Consider the following 19721-nt stretch of genomic DNA (forward strand, 5'->3'; position numbering starts at 1 on the left):
GCCAGGATCTCTCATGCTTTGTTTTTTTTGTGAAACTGAGCATGCGCAAGGGAGGTCTACCCCACTCCCATGTATGTGCGAAAACCAAGCATGCACAGGGGTGGAGGCGGCTTTGGCAGGAGGAGGGCTTCCACTGGTGGGGCTTGGGGCCCCCGCCAACTCAGGTATATTGGGTTATTCGGGGGGGAGGGGCAGAAACCTGAGGCCTGGCTACTCTCCTGCTTAGTGACACCATCTACACACCTATTGTACATCTTTCGGGTGTCAAACTGTTTCCCTTTCATGGTGAATCACTGACTATTTGCGATGTCAGTATTTGATCGTAAAGGATTGTAATCTGCACCAAGTGGCAGGTACAGCTCTGGCTGTCTTGATAGGCAGACTGGATGGACCATGTGGGCCTTTATCTGCCATCATTTACTATCTTACTATGTAAATGCAATTTCTCAATATAAACACTAAACTTAGCACACTGTGCTTTGTAAATACAGATGTCCATTAGTGACGTCCACAATCTCATTACCAACATATCTCACTACACTTTAGTGCCAGCCTAACTGTAAGAACAAATCATTTTATTCATCATGCACCTGAAGAAGCTCTAAAAAGCATTCATTGTCTACTACAAATTGAGCTGTAAGAGCAAGACACCTTGCACCATGTGTCTTTATCAATCTGTAAGAGCAGACACCTAGAACCATGTGTCTTTATCGATCTATAAGAGCAGACACCTCGCACCATGTGTCTTTATCAATCTGTAAGAGCAGACACCTAGAACCATGTGTCTTTATCGATCTGTAAGAGCAGACACCTAGAACCATGTGTCTTTATCGATCTGTAAGAGCAGACACCTAGAACCATGTGTCTTTATCAACCTGTAAGAGCAGACACCTAGAACCACACATCTTTATCGGTCTGTAAGATTAGACACCTAGAACCACGTGTCTGTATTTCTGCAGACACCTAGCACCATGTGTCTTTATCGATCTGTAAGAGCAGACACATAGAACCATGTGTCATTATCAATCTGTAAGAGCAGACACCTAGAACCATGTGTCTTTATCGATCTGTAAGAGCAGACACCTAACACCATGTGTCTTTATCGATCTGTAAGAGCAGACACCTAGAACCATGTGTCTTTATCAATCTGTAACAGCAGGCACCTAGAATCATGTGTCTTTATCAATCTGTAAGAGAATACACCTAAAACTATGTGTTTTATTCACCTTTAAGAGCAGACACCTAGAACCATGTGTCATCAGAGACCTAGTACTACGTCTATTGATCTGTAAGAGCAGACACCTAGAACCATGTGTCTTTATCAACCTTTAAGAGCAGACATCTAGAACCACGTGTCTTTATCGGTCTGTAAGAGCAGACACCTAGAACCATGTGTCTTTGTACAACTGCCTAAAAAAAGCAGCCAAACTTTCAGCTGTAATAAACTTGTGGACGTTTACATTTGCTTGGGAGCCGGGGTAAATATATGCACACAGTATATGCAAATGCATATATGTTATGAAGAACACGCATAAATTGCCACTCTAACCATGCTCATCCCAAATCTGCCCCTCAGAATACAACTACATCCAAGCTGCATAAAGGTCCATCACATATATGCTCACATGAAGGGTAATTTCATGTGCACCATTTTACGTGTGTTTATTGACATGTTAACATCTGTGCTGAGCTCATTTTCCTCCACTTTTTCTTACTTCATGTGAAGTTTCTCCTTAAGTTAGTCACCCTTATTTTCTATCTATCTATCTTCTGTTACTTTATCTTTTCTATCTCCTGCCTAAGTATCTAATTCTCTCTTTTCTTTCTCTTTCCTTTTTAAAGGTTATGTGCTGAATTGGCCAGAGGGCTTCTGACTTTGAGTTCAGTCCCTCCCGGGCCGGGCCGTTACCTTCTTAACTTCATCCTCCTGGGCCGGAGTTCCATCTGTAGCTGTGGATTGATGCTGGCTCTCGGCTGTGGCTGAAGTGGGGAGACACTCTGTGTGGATGGAGTTGCTGGTGGTGGAATATTCTTTCTGGGTACTTGTGAAGAATTCTAAAGGACAGGGAAGAAAGCAGTGTCCAGGTCTAGACGTTTCAGACTATTCGTATCAGCAGAATATATTTGATAAATTTCTTGCTTTTCAAGCACCCACATTTTGGAAAGACTTCAGCCATGTTTTAATATCCCGATTCATTTCTCTTTATTTAAGAAAAATGTAAAAGAACTCTTAAATGAGGGAGACGGTTCCTGTACTTCTTATCTACCCCGAAAGCTGTGAGCAAGGCTGACTTGCTGCTTTCATTGGATTTTAGCGTGTTTGTGGCTTTTGGAACCGCAATGGCTGTTTTCGCCCCTGATGCAGCCTCTGGTGAGGCGAAACGTGGCCTGGCCGTTTTAGCAGCCATTTTATTTTAAATATCAGGCGGTCAGTGTAAGAGAATAGCGCTCAGGTAGATGCGCAACTTCTAATTGGTGCCAATTAACGTCAATAATTGATTGTTAGCGTCCAATTATTGCTTGTTAAGGGCTCATTAACCAATTAAGTTGCGCACTTCAGGATCACTTTTCTAGAATCCGGTGGTACGTGCCTCACTCTGCTGCCCCGTTCATCCCTGAAAAAATGTGTGAAGGGCGATTCTAGACCTGGGCATCCGCAGTTAGGCATCACTCACACAAGTGAATGTATGAGGTTAAGTGGCAGCGTAGGGTGTGCCTAAGTGACAGAATATGGGGCAGGGTCACGCACATGTGCCATTCACAAAATAGTATACATTACGTAGTTCTATGGATGGTGTAACTGTGGCCTTTAGATTTCTGGTGCCCACATGCCCAATTGGCTTTTACTGTGTGGCATTGAGGCACCTACAAACAGATAAATGTCCAACGGGCTCAATAAGGAGATCGATTGGCCCCTGTTAATGTCTCTATAAAAAGTAGTAGGGTCTAACGTAGGATCATCTGATGCAATGCGATGACGTTATCACACTGGAAGCTGGAGCAAGCTATGGTGTGCCTGATGGTCAAGTGAGGTTGTTTAAGGTATTTGTCTAAAATTGACTTATATTTAAGAGTTGTATTGCATGAGATTTTGTGTAATTGTGCACGTTGTTTGGGGACCAAAGAAAGACATTTATTTGTTTGTTGGAACGTGTGAAAACATCCAGATGAAGTTCGACAATTGACTTTTTCATTGAAGTTGGGATTTGTTCCAGCTGCTTGGACACATTATTGGGCAGTGCAAGGTGGACACGTCAAGTGTGTTGAGATTACAAGACTGTTCTCTAGTGTACGTACACATTGTTTGGTGTCTATAATTACTGCAGCTGCTATTGGGACTTTTTGTATGGAAAGGAAATATTTTGGACTTTACTGGTTGTGTATGAATGAAATGTGTTGATGGTAATAAATGCTACAGATGCATATTATTGAGTACAAATGTGTGTTTTCAAATCTTTTGAACAAATGATATGGAGAGTTGATACTTTGTGACTAATTATTGTATGTTTAACCCGTTCATTAGTATATGACCGAGCGGCAGGGTTGGCATTTCTAGGCGGAAGGTCGATCAAGGGGAGCATGTATTCATTGGGGAAATCCTGAAAACCGACCTGGCGAGGGCTGAGGTTGGACACCCCTGGTGTAAACCACTTTTACTGTCTCCACTGAAAGGTGACATGTCAAATGTTTATAAATGGGGCCAGTCACAAACGGAAGAAACAAATGCCATGGATGGAACATACCAAGCACAAAACAATAGATGAAACAAAAACGAAAAAGCCTCCCGCCGACGGTGTCGAAATTCTCTTTATTAAAAGCAATCTTCAAAAGGGTTCTATGACAAGGGAGACCCGACATGTCTTGTGTTTCGGCCCTACTGGCCTGCATCAGGGGGTTAAGGACTTGTCATGTCGTTCGTATCCCCAGATAAATCCTCAAGGCAAATCATCAGTAAATAGTTTCTATGCAAAGAAAAACGCTTTGCCGACAAATCGCTAACATTGCATTATATCTCTGGTATTTGAATTCCAGTGCTGTTAAATGTGTGTATTTTTTATACTGTTTCACGGTACTTCTATTATTAGCTTTCAATGTACTGTTTTCAAGTTTACCTCATTTATTGTATTTATGTTTATTCTTGGTTATTTTATTATTGTTATGCTGTTAACAAAATTGTAAGTTTTATGTTAAACTGTATCTGCTATACACTGCATTGGGTGAATCTCTTCATAAAGGCGGTTAATAAATCCCAATAAATAAATAAATAAATATATCTTTCCTATCCAGTTACTGGCGTTCCTTTCTGGTTTCCTGTTTTATTGTCATTTTATCTGTAGCCACCGTAATTTTCTCACAACGAAAGCGGTATAGCAAATTTTAATAAAGGAGAAACAATTACATGCGGAATGTCTGCACTTAACCAGCCAACTGCTGACTTTGCCCCTGGAACACCCCCAAAACAGCTGGTTTTCATTTAGGTGCTACCCGGTTATCTTCAGCAGCGATACTTGGTTAAGTGCTGTGGGAAATAAGCGGATACACCCCGAACAAGCGATTAGGCCAATCAGCGGCCGGTTAAATCATTTTCAATATCAACCAGATAGAATTCAAGGGTTTACGCATTGAGCCTGCCATGAGTGGGAAAGCGCGGGGTACAAATGTAACAACAACCCCCCCCCCCCCCCCCCCACTAAGTCCATTTTAGTTGCATCAGAGAAAAATCAGTCTTTCATAAACATAAATATTTTTCATTTCCCACAATAATTAGAAGTGTTTACAATTTTGCATGAGTTATGTGTTATATATGTAAAAGCATGTTGAATTTTAGAGAAACCTATGCATTTCATTCTATGCCAGTCTTATCACATAAATCTTTACATTGAATCATGTGATGTATTAGGTGCAACAACATATCAAAAACATTGAACTAAGGTTAAAAAAACTGCATCACATTTTTCCGTTGACTGTTTATCCAAATATGTCCAAAGCACGAAAGAGACTTCAAAAACAGAACAAGTTATTTTAATTCACAACGTAGATCAAACTTGTACATCAATGACCTGACACAGGCCGTGATTCAGCGCACAGCGCCTGCATCAGGGGTCGTGTGAAAATATTGATCCAAAATAAACATGCCCAGCATCTCAGCCGAAGGAAAGGAATACGATCCTAATCAAACACCGTATGAAAAATGCAATGTGATGTAGCACATTATTGGCTGCTACCTAGTACAAGACTTAACTGGTTTAACATCCTTCTGGATTTCACCGATTTGGGAAACAAATCTTAGTTTAACTTGGCTACAGGTGAACGACAAACAAACCTTTCATCTCAACAATTAATTCCACTGCTAGATAACAATATACTTTGTCCTTGTGAAAGTTTTTTGCCTAAAAACGTAGCGGATATCTGCTCCCTAGTACACAAAATTATCTATGGTGAAGTCCTTGACTACATGATTGACCTAATCAGCCTGCCACCGAGGAATGCATTAAGACTATTCCGTTCATACCTAACCTTCACTATCCAACCCACAACGAGCTAAAGTATAAATCCACATATGCTTCATCCTTCTCCTTCATCAGCTCACAATTATGGAATTCCTTGCCAAAAGCTATAAAAACAATTCACAATCATCTACATTTCAGGAAATCTCTTAAGACTTTGTTATTTGGAAAAGCCTACCCCAAAGACTCAGCATGTGTCTCCACCTCTTGAGTCACATCAATATAATGGCAATTTTGGACTCATCCACCCTTCCCTTCTCTCCCCTGGTTTCCTGTTCCTTTCTTTCCTTCCCCATCCTCTCCTTTATGTCTTATGCAGGTTTAATGATGTATTAGCTTAATTTACTGTACTGGCGGCCGCCTTTGCGGTGCAATGTAAGCCACATTGGGTCTGACACAGTTGGGAAAATGTGGGGTATAAATGACATAATAAATAAATAAATAAATAAATAAGCCCTTCAATTGCTCCATGATGCATTACACGACTGATTTGATTGATTTAATAATTTTACAAAATGAAAAAGCGGTGTACAATCAAAGTTACAATAACGCAAAACAACACTAAATGCAGAGTCAAGTCTATACTAACATCGCCAAGTTTTCAAGGATATTTACAAAAGTCCTGATGAAGGAAAACACTGCTGAAAAAGCCAAAGTTTATCAAAACCCAAATAAGAAGAAGCAACACGAATCTCATTGGGCAATGAATTCCACCAAGATGGACCAGTATAAGAAAACTATCCCTTCCTGTGATAGCTGACATTTTGATCTCATCAAGAGTTGGAAGCTGAAGGAGACTCTCTTGTGACAACCAAAGAGACTGTTGAGGTACATATTTCTTCAGCTTCTGTGAGATGTAAACTGGAAGATCCCAATGCTATGACTTATAGACCAAATATAAAATCTTAAAAACTATATGTGCTGTCACAGGAAGCCAACGCAACTGGTGCAAAACAGGCGTAATATTGATCATACTGCCCTGTTCTCCACCAGTTTTAACTAAGTGCTTGAAAAGGAGAATCGCAGTAATCAAACCTACTTTTTACTAAGGCATGAATAACTTTTAACAATCCGGATCTCAAATGACGTATCATTCTAAGACGGAAAAAGTAAGACTTCACAACATTACTGAACTGTAAATTGAACTTCATCATATCATTACATCGAAAACCCAACCCCCCCCCCCCCCCCCACTGATATTCAGCGCTATTTAACTGGCCAGAACAGCTGCTGACCGGTTAAATAACGTTTAACCAGCTATCCCCTGCTGAATGTCTCCAGTTAGTGGCTAGCAGATAGCCGGTTATATCGCCCGATATAACTGGCAATCCACCTATTTTTAAAGCCAGTTTAGTGGCCATATTTGGCCTCATGAAAAACATGGTATATCTTTGGCCAGTTTAAAACTAACTGGCTAAGTCTGAATATCAACTTAGCCAGTTATCTTTAAACTGGCCAAAATAAACCAGATATTCAATGCCGGTCACCGGAAACAGCTCCGGCATTGAATATCCAGGCTCAGCGCCAACCGTGAGAGTTAGCCGCTCTAACTCCTGCGGTCTGAATATCGGCCCCAAAGTTACTAAGTCATGTAATAGTGGGAGTGATCTATCATAAATCACAGGCAGCACCCTTAACGCATGTTCCTTCCGAGAGATCCACACAGCCGATGACTTGTCAACATTCAAACTCCCCCTAATTCTGTAACCTACTTTACAATTAGGAGCGAATTCAATAAATGGGGCCAAAAATTTGGCACTGAAAAACTGGAGCACTAAGAGCTATTCCAGAGCCACCAAGAGACGATGCTGGGGAAGGACCGCCTCCACCACCTGGGCCGCTGCAGTGCCATTCCTCCCCCTCACACTTGGGTCACCCCTGACACTCAGGCAGCCAACCCCGCCCCCTTATCTTCCTTGGTATCCTGGGTCCTGGCACACCAGGAGCAGGAGAAAGACAGACCTGGAAGCAGGCAGACAGGAAGAAGGTTCTGCTCCCTTGGGAAACCTTGCCAGTGCCGCCCCCCCCCCTCCTTGGAGGTTGGGCCGGGGGAATCTTGCCCCCCTCTAAAGGGGTGTGGGGCTGTGAGGGACATGGGCAGGCCAGGGGTGTGGACCTGAGAGGGACATGAATCAGGGGCGTGGACCTGGGAGGGGCATGGGCAGGTTAGGGTGTGGACCTGGGAGGGGCATGGGTGAGTTGGAGCACAGACCTCAGAGGAGCATGGAGGTGTCAAGGGGTGTGGACCTGTGAGGGACATGGGCAGGCCAGGGGTGTGGACCTGGGTGGGGCATGAATCAGGGGCATGGATCTGGGAGGGGCATGGCCAGGTTAGGGTGTGAACCAGGGAGGAGCATGGACCTCAGAGGAGCATGGAGGCGTCAAGGGGTGTGGACCTGGGAGGGACATATGCCCATGGGTTGTAGAATACTGGCAGGAGTTAGGTGCAAGCATTTTCACCAGCCACTGATCTTGCTCGTATGTAACTGCGCACTTACACTAGTATTCCATAGCAGTACTTGCGCACGCAATTGCCGATAAAGAATTCGCACTTAGGGCACATTATCCCAGCGCCTAACTTTAGTCAGTTTAGAGAGTATTGTCCCCTGTATGGATTAATGCTTTTTACATTTCAGGACTAATGTCATGTGTGAATTCACAGCCATTGTAACATTTAATCCTGTGATTTGTGGAATTGTGCCAGGTCCGGTTCCCCCCTCCCCCTCCTCACCCGGTGGGGGCATTTCAGGATTTGCAGGGTCTGTGTTCCAGGAAGGCCAGTTGAAATTATTTGGCTGATGGCAGTGAGCACTGAAAAGGCTGGAGAGAGGGGAGGGGAGGGGGCCTCTTTGTACAGAAGGCAGAACACAGCAGGTCTTTCACCCGAAAGGCTCCCTCTGCAAGGAAAAGCATAAATGAGAAGGGGTGGGGGAGAGAGGTTTGTTCTCTTTCAATTGATTTTAATGGAAAGCGGCAGGTATAAAGAGGGCTCCTGCATTTGGTAGCTGTCTGAGGCTCTTAACAAGCTCCTCAGCAGCTGAATCATTTCACAATAACATAATTGTTCCTTACGCAGCTCCTTAACCCTGGACACCCGGCCGATATGTAAAATATTAACACTGGCTTCCTTGGAAGGATGAAAGACTGACTCAGACATGCTGCAATATGAACATGTCACCCCCCCAGCTTTGCACAAATATTTCTGGTAGAAGCTTCAGAAAGTTCCTCCATCCCCAATCCAGTGAAAGCTCAAAACCAGACTGAAAATTGTTTTAGAATATTGTTCTGTCCAAAGCAAGCTTCCTTCACTCACTGAACCAGAGTCTCCCTTCTCCTCTTAGCAGGAAAATAGGGTGGGTATGCGACAGGGTTGTCTTAACAGGATCTCCTTTCTCCTCTTAGCCAGCATTCTTCCTAGGAGTCAGAAAATGCCTACGAAAGAGACCAAATTCTTGGACTTTAACAGATATTTTCCAGGTACCATTTACTTCTAAAAGGACTCTTTGGGCAGGGACATAACTTGTATGCCTGATACGCAATTCTCCTTGAACTTGGACTTGTAAAAGGAAATAATTAAATATAAGAACCAAAGAATGGCCATACTGGGTCAGACAAGTGGTCCAGTTAGCCCAGTATCTTGCTTCCAGCAGTGGCCAATTCAGATCACAAGTACTTGGCAGAGGGGTTTGTTTACTAAGACGCGTTAGCGTATTTTAACGCACCTTTAAAGTTAAGGTACGTTAAATTCTAATGTGCCAATACATTCCTATAGGCGCGTTAGCGTTTGACACGCATTAAAAACGCTAACATGCCTATAGCGCGCATTTATAAACACAGATGAGAATCTCAAATATTATACCCAAGGGAACAGGAAACTCTGTGACACAATCTTAAAAAAGAGAGGGAAAAGGCCCTGGGGGCATCAGATATCCATCAGTGGCAAGGCTATTAGGTCTCCAATAGCACAAAGCTATTTCAAACCCACAAGCCAGATAAAAATTCTAGTGGATATGTAGTTAAAAGAAGGCTTGGAACACCAGTTTATTACTCAGTGGGAAAGTCAGTTTTTGTGTGTCCCTTTGCCAATTATGCCTGTAATCTACGTGCTCCCTAAAATTCATAAGAATCTTCAACATCCCCCTGGACGGCAAATTATTTCTGGCAGGGGTTCTCTACTAGAGCCCCTTTCAACTTATATTGACACGTTTTCAGACCTCTGGTTTGTCAGGTAACCCTTCCTATTTAAAAGATTCAATAGATTTCATGCTGCAATTAGATGCTTGTTCCTTTGATCCAACTAAGGAGATATTGCTCGTTACAGCCGGCATTGAGGCATTATATACGAACATTCCCCAAGAAGAGAGTTTTCGAGTCGTAGAACATATATTGAACACTCAAAGACAGGATTTACATCCACCAATGACGTTTCTCATCGGTTTGTTGAGACTAGTTCTTACGAAGAACTTTTGTTTCAAGATAAGTACTTTTTTCAGATTAAAGGCACTGAAATGGGTGCCACTGTTGCACCTGATGAAGCTAATCTACATATCTCGGAGTTTGAGAAAGATTTTTTTTATCTACAACTCCTTTTTGTCAGCAGATTTTATTTTGGAGATGCTTCATTGATGATGTGTTCATGTTATGGGTTGGGGATGTCACAAGTTTGACAACGTTCTTTACCTGGCTGAACAATTGTGACTCACATTTAAAGTTTTTGTACCAATTTCATACACATCAGATCTCCTTTTTGGATCTTTGGGCAACTAAGACACAAACTGGGTTAGCCTATATAGTTTACCGTAATCTCACTGATCGGAACACTCTTTTACAGAATGCACATTCCACGGAAAATCGATGCGAGTATTCCAGTGGGACAATTTTTAAGACTCAAGTGACTTTGTGCCACTACAGCTCAGTTTAAGAGGCAAGCCAAAGTAATGTCTCACAGATGTTTTCAACGTGGCTACCCGGTTTAGATAATAAATAGAGCATACATACAAGTGAGCTAGATGGGCTGCCCTTGAACATCTTGTTTTACCATCATCTCATGAACACTCGGGTTGAGTCACATGTATGCTTCCTTATTCACCTGGAGCAAGTACAGTACGTTCAGTTATTTTGAAATTGGCATATTTTGGGACTACATTCTAATTTGCAATCTCCTCCACTTTTTGCATTTAGAAGAGGGAGAAACCTCCATGATATGTTGGTTCCTTCTTATTTACCTGCGCATTGTACTGCATCGATGCCTCAAGATGTGATTGGACATGTTCCTCGTACACAGTGCAGCGTTTGCTGCAATTCTTTTTCAGGAGCTACATTACTTTTGAATGATCGTCCCATTTATTGCAGTTCGTAGTTGTTCTTAAACTGAACATCTACGAACTGCAATTCTCCTCAGGTGACCTATGCTCTTTGGTGCACGCGTTCCGTAGAATACATAGGGGAAACAATGCGTGCGTTGATAATTAGGATTTCGGAACATAAAAGCTGCCTTAAGTGCAGAGATTTTGCTGCACTTTTAATTGAGCACTGTCTCTTTAGAGCAAGTTCATCTGTCACCACAAGGAGGCAATATAGATGCAATTCTGTGTATGAAAGAACATCGCTGGATACAGTTCTTGGATACTGTAACACCTAAGGGTCTAAATCGAACTAGCGATGTGTGATCACTTGCTTACTTTTTATATTTTTATATTTTTGGGAGATGTTTTTTTTTAAGATGACTTTTCCATTTATTTTTATTTATTTTTTAAAAATGTTTTCCTTGTTTTTTTTGTATATCTCATTACATTCTACATGGGCTTTTTAAATTTAGCAATGCCCGCCCCTTGAGTCAGTTACCTCGGACGGCGTCTTGCCGCAGCTTAAATTTGCAGTGAGTACTTATGATGCTGTTCTGTTTTCTCTGTGATAGTAATGTTTTGTACTGATTTTTCTCTTTGTTTTCAGTTTAGCGACAGTCCAAGATCCCCAGAAGCAGGTCATTTGATTGAAACGCTGCATTTAATAGGATCATCAGCATCGGGTGTAACAGCGTCATAGCCAGCGCTGAGCCTGCTAATGCGGTATAAATAGACGCTATTTTCCTTCTCTGCCTCATATTTCTTTCACTGATTGATTTTTGCATTTATGTGTTTAAATGCAGTTGTCATGAGGTTTTATGTTTACAGCCTCGTATGAAACATTCTTTAGAAGCAGTTTATATATAAACAATTTTTGTTTTTGCAGGAATTTTTCAATACCTTTGTAAGTCTAATGCATTTTGAATACAAGTTTAAAATAAAGATTAAATATTATTGTACAGGTTTTAGCCACTGGAGGCAAAAGATTGATTACATGCAGCAGGCTCAAGGGTTTGAAATAGCTTTGTGCTATAGGAGACCTAATAGCCTTGCCAATGATGGATTATCTGATGTCCCCAGGGTTTTTTTCCTTTCTTTTTATATTATAACTTTATGTGGAGTAAGATATTGCGTTTGATTGTTTTTTCCCCCCCTTGTTCTGTTCATAGAATCCCAAATAGTAGAAAGATTCATGCTGTTGATCCCAGGGACAAGCAGTAGCTTTCCCCATGTCTATCTCAATAGTAGTCAAAGGACTTTTCCTCCAGGAACTTGTCCAAACCTTTTTTTAAACCACTGTTATCACATCCTCTGGCAACAAGTTCCAGAGCTTAACTATTTTGGTAATGTACCGCCAGGCCATAACAACAGCCAAAAAACAATATTTTTCTCAATGCATAGAACAAGCTGAAAACAAGCCGCATTGAGCCTGCCATGAGTGGGAAAGCGCGGGGTACAAATGTAACAAAAATAAAATAAATTCAAGCAAGCGGCTATTTAAAATAGTAAACAACCTACTACAAACCCCACAACAGAACCAGCCTTCCCAGTCACAACTAACCAGCAATGATTTTGCCACTTACTTTGTCAACAAAGTTAAAGGTCTCGATCAGGACCTCCAGACAGTCTCATCAAAGCTCCCACCAGCTAATGAAGAGAAGACTCCCTCTTCCCCACCATGCACAACCATCTGGGACTATTCAACCAGGTCACAGAAGAAGTTCTTGAAAATATCCTGAAAGGTCTACGGCCTACAAACTGCCCTCTTGATCCCTGCCTAGCAAAGATTGTACAATGAGCAAGAACAGGCCTCATTGAAGGGGCCACTAAAATTGTTAACTCCTCTCTTATGGAAGGGCCAACAACACTAAAAGGAGCTGTGATGTGCCCCCTACTGGACCAGGACAAGCTTGAAAAGTACCGACCAGTCTCCAACATTCCTTTCCTGGCAAAACTTATAGAACGGACAGTCTGCACTCAACTCAACAACTGGCTAACTGATCGTAAGTGACTAGACTCATGTCAATCTGGCTTCAGACCTGGATACGGAACAGAGACAGTTCTTGTGTCCCTTCTTGATGATCTTCACAGAAACTGATAGGGAATCTTCCTTGATACTAGTGTTGCTGGATTTCTCGGCAGCCTTCAACACTGTGGATCATAATATCATGCTTACAAGACTGGCAGAAACAGGTATCAGTGGCAAGAATCAGTTCTCTTCAACAGCACATCATTACCTTGGGCATTGAACTGTGGAGTGCCACAGGGATCCATACTACCTCCCATTTTATTTGATATCTACCTCAAGCCTCTGGCTGAGCTGCTTCGGTCAATAGATACAAAGTTCTAAATCTATGCTGATGATGTGCAACTACTCATAACCATTGAACCAGATCTACCCACAGCTCTTGAGTAACCTGACTGCCTGCCTAAACACAACTCTGGAATGGGCGAACAACAACAAACTTTGCCTGAACCCAAACAAAATAGAGATCCTTTGGGTACCAAACACAAGTGGACAATTATCCAACTTCAAAATACCTTTTGGGAAGTATGAACTCCCCCTAAAATCACAGGTCAGGAATCTTGGGATATGTCTAAACTCATCACTAACTCTGATCCAGGGCCACCGAGAGACTGGGCCGAGCCTGGGGCAAGGTCACCCCCAGGGACCTGCCCCCGCCACCACCCTCTAGTTTAAATGTCTAGAAACATACTGTCTGAATTTCTCCCCAAGGATCCTTTTTCCCATCCCAGAAAGATGTAGCCCATCATTACAGTACAGCCTGTTATTTTTCCACGTATTACCCCATGCGCCTATGTGCCTAAAACCTTCTTCTTTACACCAAGACTCAAGCCACTTATTGAATTCCTCTGTTTTGCGTAGTCTTTCCTCTCCCCTCCCCAACATAGGAATTACTTCAGAAAAAGCCACAGTCCGAACCAAAGATTTCAGTCCCTCACCAAACTTCTGGAATGCTCTCTGTGCTGTAAACTTGCTATTGTTGGCCAGGTCATTTGTCCCCAGGTGAATTACAACATCAGCGTTAGAAGCCTCGCTGTCTTCTCGGATCACTTTCCGTATTTGGTCTATACATCTTGTAGCTGAAGATCCTGGAAGACATTTCACTAGGTTGGAACCCCTGAACTGTGCTCCTAAGTTAACGCCTCTGATAATGGAGTCTCCGAGCAGCAATAAGTTTCTACTTTTCACAATTCTGTCATTAGTTGGGGGATGTTTCTGGGGTTGTGCTATTTTCATTGCCTCTGGTTCTACCACAGTACTTCTTTTTTCACTATTATAATGATGCAACGCTGCAAAAGAATTTGACCGGGGCAAAGCTTGGAAGGGCGAGTGTTTCTGTATGGCTAAAAATCCCAATAAATAAATAAATATTCATTGAGTGAAAAATATTTCCTCCTGTTCGTTTTAAAAGTAGTATCATGTAACTTCCTTGAGTGTCCCCTGGTCTTTGTACTTTTTGAAAGAGTAAAAAAATCAATTCACTTTTACACCTCTCAGTATTTTGTAGAGCTCAATCATATCACACCTCAGCCGTCTCTTTTTCAAGCTGAAGAGTCCTAACCTGTTAAGCCTTATCTCATATGAGAGGAGTTCCAGCCCTTAAATCATTTTTAGTCGCCCTTCTTTGAACCTTTTCTAATTCGGCAATATATTTTTAAAGATACAAAACCAGAATTGAACTCAATACTCAAGGTGGGGTTGCACCATGGAGCGATACAGAGGCATTATATTATTCTTGGTCTTATTTTCAATCCCTCTCCTAATAATTCCTAGCATTCTGTTTGCTTTTTTGGCTGCCGCCGAATACTGGGCAGAAGGTTTCAGCGTATTGTCCATGATGACACCTAGATCTTTTCTTGGGTGCTGACTCCTAGGGAGGAACGTATCATTAAATAACTATAATTTGGATTATTCTTCCAAAATACGCATCACGTAGAATCTCATCTGCCATTTGGATGTGGCATTTAACCAGTCATTACTGGGGTAATTAAAATCCCATTATTATACTTTTGCCAAAATTGCCAGCTTTTCTCATTTCTATTAATATATTTTCATCTGTCTGATCATTCTGGACTGGCAAACGGTAGTGCAGCCCTACCCATATATTCTCAAACTGGGGTCAGGTGGCACCTAGTTCTCTCCTTTCATGCCCAAGCCATACATAACATAAATCAACATCCGAGAAAGAGTGGAATTTATTACTCCCGCAGCGTTCTCCAACTTATATAACGTAAAGACAATCACAGTATCAAACAATTTCATTCCTGTCTACATCTTACAGTACTAAGCAATCAGATATATACAACTCAATTATCAATCTAGAGCATTTTGGGGCAAAGTGGCCTAGCCTTTTGAGTCACACAGTCAGATCCCTCTATTTGCCTTAATCACAGTGTATCTTTTCTGCTGTGCCTGGGGCATGTACTATACACTTTGCTCAGGGGATTGTCGTAAAAGCATGTTCCCTTCGCAACCATTGACGCTCTTTTGAAGCTTTCAGCCTCCCCATTCCATGCAAGTCTGAGGTAAGCACCGTTGGTGATTTGTTACTCTGGCACTGGCCCACCCTCCGTACAAGAGGGGCAACTGATCTTAACCTTAGACATCATCCATACCCCTGCTATCATGGGACAACAACCATTTGGCATTTGACCTTGCTTTAGTCACAGCCACTTGACATTTGACCTTGCTTTGGTCTGAGACATACTGCTGTGAACTCTACCAGGGTAGGACCCACCACCTAATGCTGCGACGGACCCTACCTCCCTGACATAGGGTGGCTGGGGTGGGTGAGCCGTTGGCGCAGCAGGCAAAAATGGCGATTGCACCTTTGCAATCACTCCCCCCCCCCCCATACTGCTTCCGGTGGCCACCTCCTTTCTCCGCCTCCTGTACTTCCTCTCTGTCACCTACCTCCCCTCCCCTTATCTAGCTGTACTACCTCCTCCTTTCTTATCCCTGCCCACGATAAAGACAGCAGTGCATAAGTGCATAAGATCATAAGAATTGTCATACTGGGAAGATCCTCAAGTACCAAGAAATGAAGTTTGAGACCAAGAACATATGGCAGAAGGATACAGAAATATTTCCCATCATTCTGGCTGCCACAGGCTTGATCAAAAACAACTTCCAAGCACAAAAGGTTCTGCCTCCTATCCAAAGACTCTCTAATTTACTGAAGAGTCTCTCATAAGGTACTTTGTCAAACGCCTACTGAACATCCAAATACAGCCTATCAACTGGCTCCCTATTATCCATTTTGTTCACACCTTGTATAAAAACCTAATAAATTGGCAAGGCAGCATTTCTCATTGTTGAGCCCACACTGACTCATTCCCATTACGCTGTGTCTATCTAAAGGATCAGTAATTTTGTTTTTTGTCCAGCACCAACGACAGGCTCACCGGTCTTAATCCTGCCCTTTCATTTCATCCTCTCTATAACTCCCTCCCAACAGTATGCTTGGGAAATACTAAAATCCTCACCAGACCAGCTCCTGTGCACAGCTGTTCACTAGACGCGTGACTGCCCTGTGGCTTCCCGTGCACATCTGCAGAGGCTTATTGGTTACAATCCATGTTTTCGTAAACCCAGGAAAAATCAGTGTTTAATGACGTCAGCTTATAGCTTCTTCTCTGATAATAAAATATACAGGGAGTATACATCTTGAGCTTTCTATGTCGTTTTAACTATGCAGTAGCCCAGGCTTTAAAAATGGAATTTAGGGCTCTCTTGGTGGCTCAGTGGCAGCGCTTGCAAAAACAAGAGAGGATTCCCTATAGAGAAACACAGTCAACCAAGGAATTAAGGAAGGGGTGTAGGCCAACCAAGTGCATGAAAGTATGAACATTTCGGCTCTTTACGATTGTGAAACTAGTAGTTATCGAACACCTGTTCTTTTCCATTATGCTTGAAGCATTTGGACTTTCATAACAGATACTTGGCTTCTGAAGCAGGCAAGTATATTGCCGAAACACGGTCTGTGTCGAGTCCATTGTATCTGGTTTCTCAATACATTTTGCTACCATCAACGTCTGGAGATTTGACTGCTTGGTTGGCCAACACCCCTTCCCTATTTCCCTGGTTGTCAGTGGCAGTGCTACCGTTCGGAAAAAGGGACCTAGTGAAACTTGAAGAATGGTCATGAATTTTGCATCTAAGATTTAATGCCAGAAATGCAGGGTCACGCATTTGGGCTACGAAAACTCGAGGAAGCAATGCAGTTTAGCGGGTGAAGCATTTCTGTGTATGAAAGAGGAGCGGGACTCGGGTGTGATTGTATGTGATGATCTTAAGGTGGCCAAACAGGTAGGCGACAGTGAAAGCTAGGGAGAGGAATGGCCAGTAGGAAAAAGGAGGTGATGATGCCCCTGTGTAAGACTCTGGTGAGACCTCAATTAGAATATCGTGTACAATTCTGGAGACGCACCTTCAAAAAGATATAAACAGGATGGAGTTGGTCCAGAGGACAGTTACTAAAATGGTCAGTGACTTCATCGTAAAGTATATTGTGGCAAAGATCTCAATTATGTGTACTTTGGAAAAAGGTGGGAGAGGGGAGATACAATAGAGACATTTAAATACCTACGTCACGTGACATAAATGCATAAAAGGTAAGTCTTTCAATTGAGAGGAAGCTCTGGAACGAGGGGGCATAGGATGAAGGTGAAAGGGGATAGACTCAGAAATAACCTAAGAAAATATTTCTTCACGGAAAAGCTGGTGAACTCATAGAACAGCCTCCAGGTGGAAGTGGAGGAGATGAAAACAGTATCTGAATTCAAGAGAGCTTGGGACAAGTACCTAGAATCTCTAAGGGAGCGATAGGAAGAGTAGATGGTTTGGATGAGCAGACTGAATAGGCCATATGCTCTTTATCTGCCTTTGGTTTTCTCTGTTTCTATCAATCCCTGGGCCCAGACTCTGCTTCCAGAGCAGGCCGAGGTTGAAGATGCTGCAGAAGGTGAGAGAGGAAGAGCGTTTTTGCCATTGCACAAGAGTGACACCTACAGGCCAGACTCGATGCACCTGCATATTAGTTTCTGGAGAGAGCCCTGGCCAAAGGCTGTCACAGTAATGGCAAGATGAGTTGGAGGGAAGAAGCTTTATAAAATTAAGTGAATAAAGAACTGGTCCTTGCATTGTATCCACTAGAGGCTGGTTCTAACTGTGTTTGAAACTCAAAGGATCAGAAAAATGTTTGAACAGTTTATTTATTTGAAATTTTTATGTACAGCCAAATGAGCTGCTGTCACTGAGCAGCCAGTGAAGGTATAATTTTTACAGAGCAATTTTAGTCATCAGCAGGATAGATTAAATTGCAGAAAAGCTCGAAATATTAAAATGTGTCCGAGTATGAGGTGTTGCTGCTTCCAGCACCCTACAATACAAATCACACAGTTTGCCTGAAATCTTTCTGGAGAAGCTGCACAGCGAGCGAGGGACACGCTGCCTGTTTTCATTCAGCCTGAAGGGGGTAACGTCACACCTGGGGAGGGTTCTTCGCTGGGAGGGGGGGGGAAACAAAACACCTCTAAATCATCAGGTACGTTGAGAGGTGACCCAACCCTAGGCCTTTGATCATTTCTAAACCCCAGAGCTGCAGACCCACAAATGCAAAAGCAGCCCCAGGGACCCCCAAGGCTTTCACAGATCCCACATGCACCCTCCAGAGCTGCCAAGTGCTGAGAAGGGACGGTTCAATCCCAGTTCAATTACTGGTTTCAAATGTGAACTGGTCACACTTCTTCCCTTTTAAAATGGATGTTTTGAACGTCAGTCTTGAAGCCTGGAAAACAGTGCAAACACCACCCCCCCCCCCCCCCACCCCGAACACACTTCATTTCTCCATGTAAAAGTAAATCTGAATCAGAGCTCTCTCTCTCCTCCACCCCCACCCACCACTATCATTCCATCCCCACCCTCCACCACCTCACCTACCTCTGGAGATGCAGGAGCCCATTACGGAGACACCAGGCAACAGCTTCTCTTCCTCTTCTTGGAGGCGAAGTGGTTCATCTCCCCCTCCTCAGCCACACTGAAAGCAAACACTGAGCCGCTGCTGCTTCGGAAAAAAGAGAAAAGAATTAAATTCTGCCTCACTGCTGTCAGATGCCCAGACCGATTTAGAAATAATGAAGCTGGAAGAATCCCTGGTGTTTTGTCTTTCTCTGGATCCTGCTAAACTTTGAGGGCTGGGGACTCGGGTAGGGGGAGGGCGTGAATGCCTTGCTATGGCTCTGCCAGCAGCTAGAAGAAGCAGAGGGAGAGAGAGGGGGGCTGTACTGAACATATGAGGGAGGGGGGGGCAGAGAGAAAGAGGAACTGATCAAGGCATGGCTCCTGCCTGCCCTGTACCACCCCTCTCTGCCCTCCCCATCAGCTGTTTCTGCTTCTCTGGGAAGAGAACAGAAAAAGCCTTTCAGCTGGTTGGGTTGATATCATCCATCTCTGTGGTTGCCTGGAAGTGCAGGGAATCTGTCTGGATGTGGGATCTGGATGTTAGGTTTAATGCTACCCTTAACACATCACACTTGTTGAGCTCTGAGGTCTTCCCAAAACAGGTGGCTGAAGCTTCAGAGATCAGCCTCCTACGCAGTAGATCAGAACCTCTGGAAAATGGGTCCAGCACTGCCTATGCAGAGGTGAGGAGTGGCCTAGTGGTTAGAGTGGTGGACTTTGGTCCTGGGGAACTGGGTTCGATTCCCACTGCAGGCACAGGCAGCTCCTTGTGACTCTGGGCAAGTCACTTTAACCCTCCATTGCCCCAGGTACAAATAAGTACCTGTATATAATATGTAAGCTGCATTGAACCTGCCATGAGTGGGAAAGCACAGGGTACAA

At 43.1% G+C, this 19721-nt stretch overlaps 1 protein-coding gene across 1 annotated transcript in view; it reads right to left on the minus strand.

The window, feature by feature from the left end:
• Positions 1 to 18892, minus strand: part of LOC115482433 (protein FAM131C-like) — a 30980-nt gene extending 12088 nt beyond the window's left edge. Inside the window, 2 exon segments of the mRNA XM_030222179.1 lie at positions 1910 to 2055; positions 18819 to 18892. Coding sequence (XP_030078039.1) covers positions 1910 to 2055; positions 18819 to 18840 — 168 coding nt within the window. The 5' untranslated portion in view covers positions 18841 to 18892.
• Positions 18893 to 19721: the final 829 nt, after the last annotated feature.

The sequence above is a fragment of the Microcaecilia unicolor genome, chromosome 13, assembly GCF_901765095.1.
Source record: "Microcaecilia unicolor chromosome 13, aMicUni1.1, whole genome shotgun sequence".
Classification (NCBI taxonomy): Eukaryota; Metazoa; Chordata; class Amphibia; order Gymnophiona; family Siphonopidae; genus Microcaecilia; species Microcaecilia unicolor.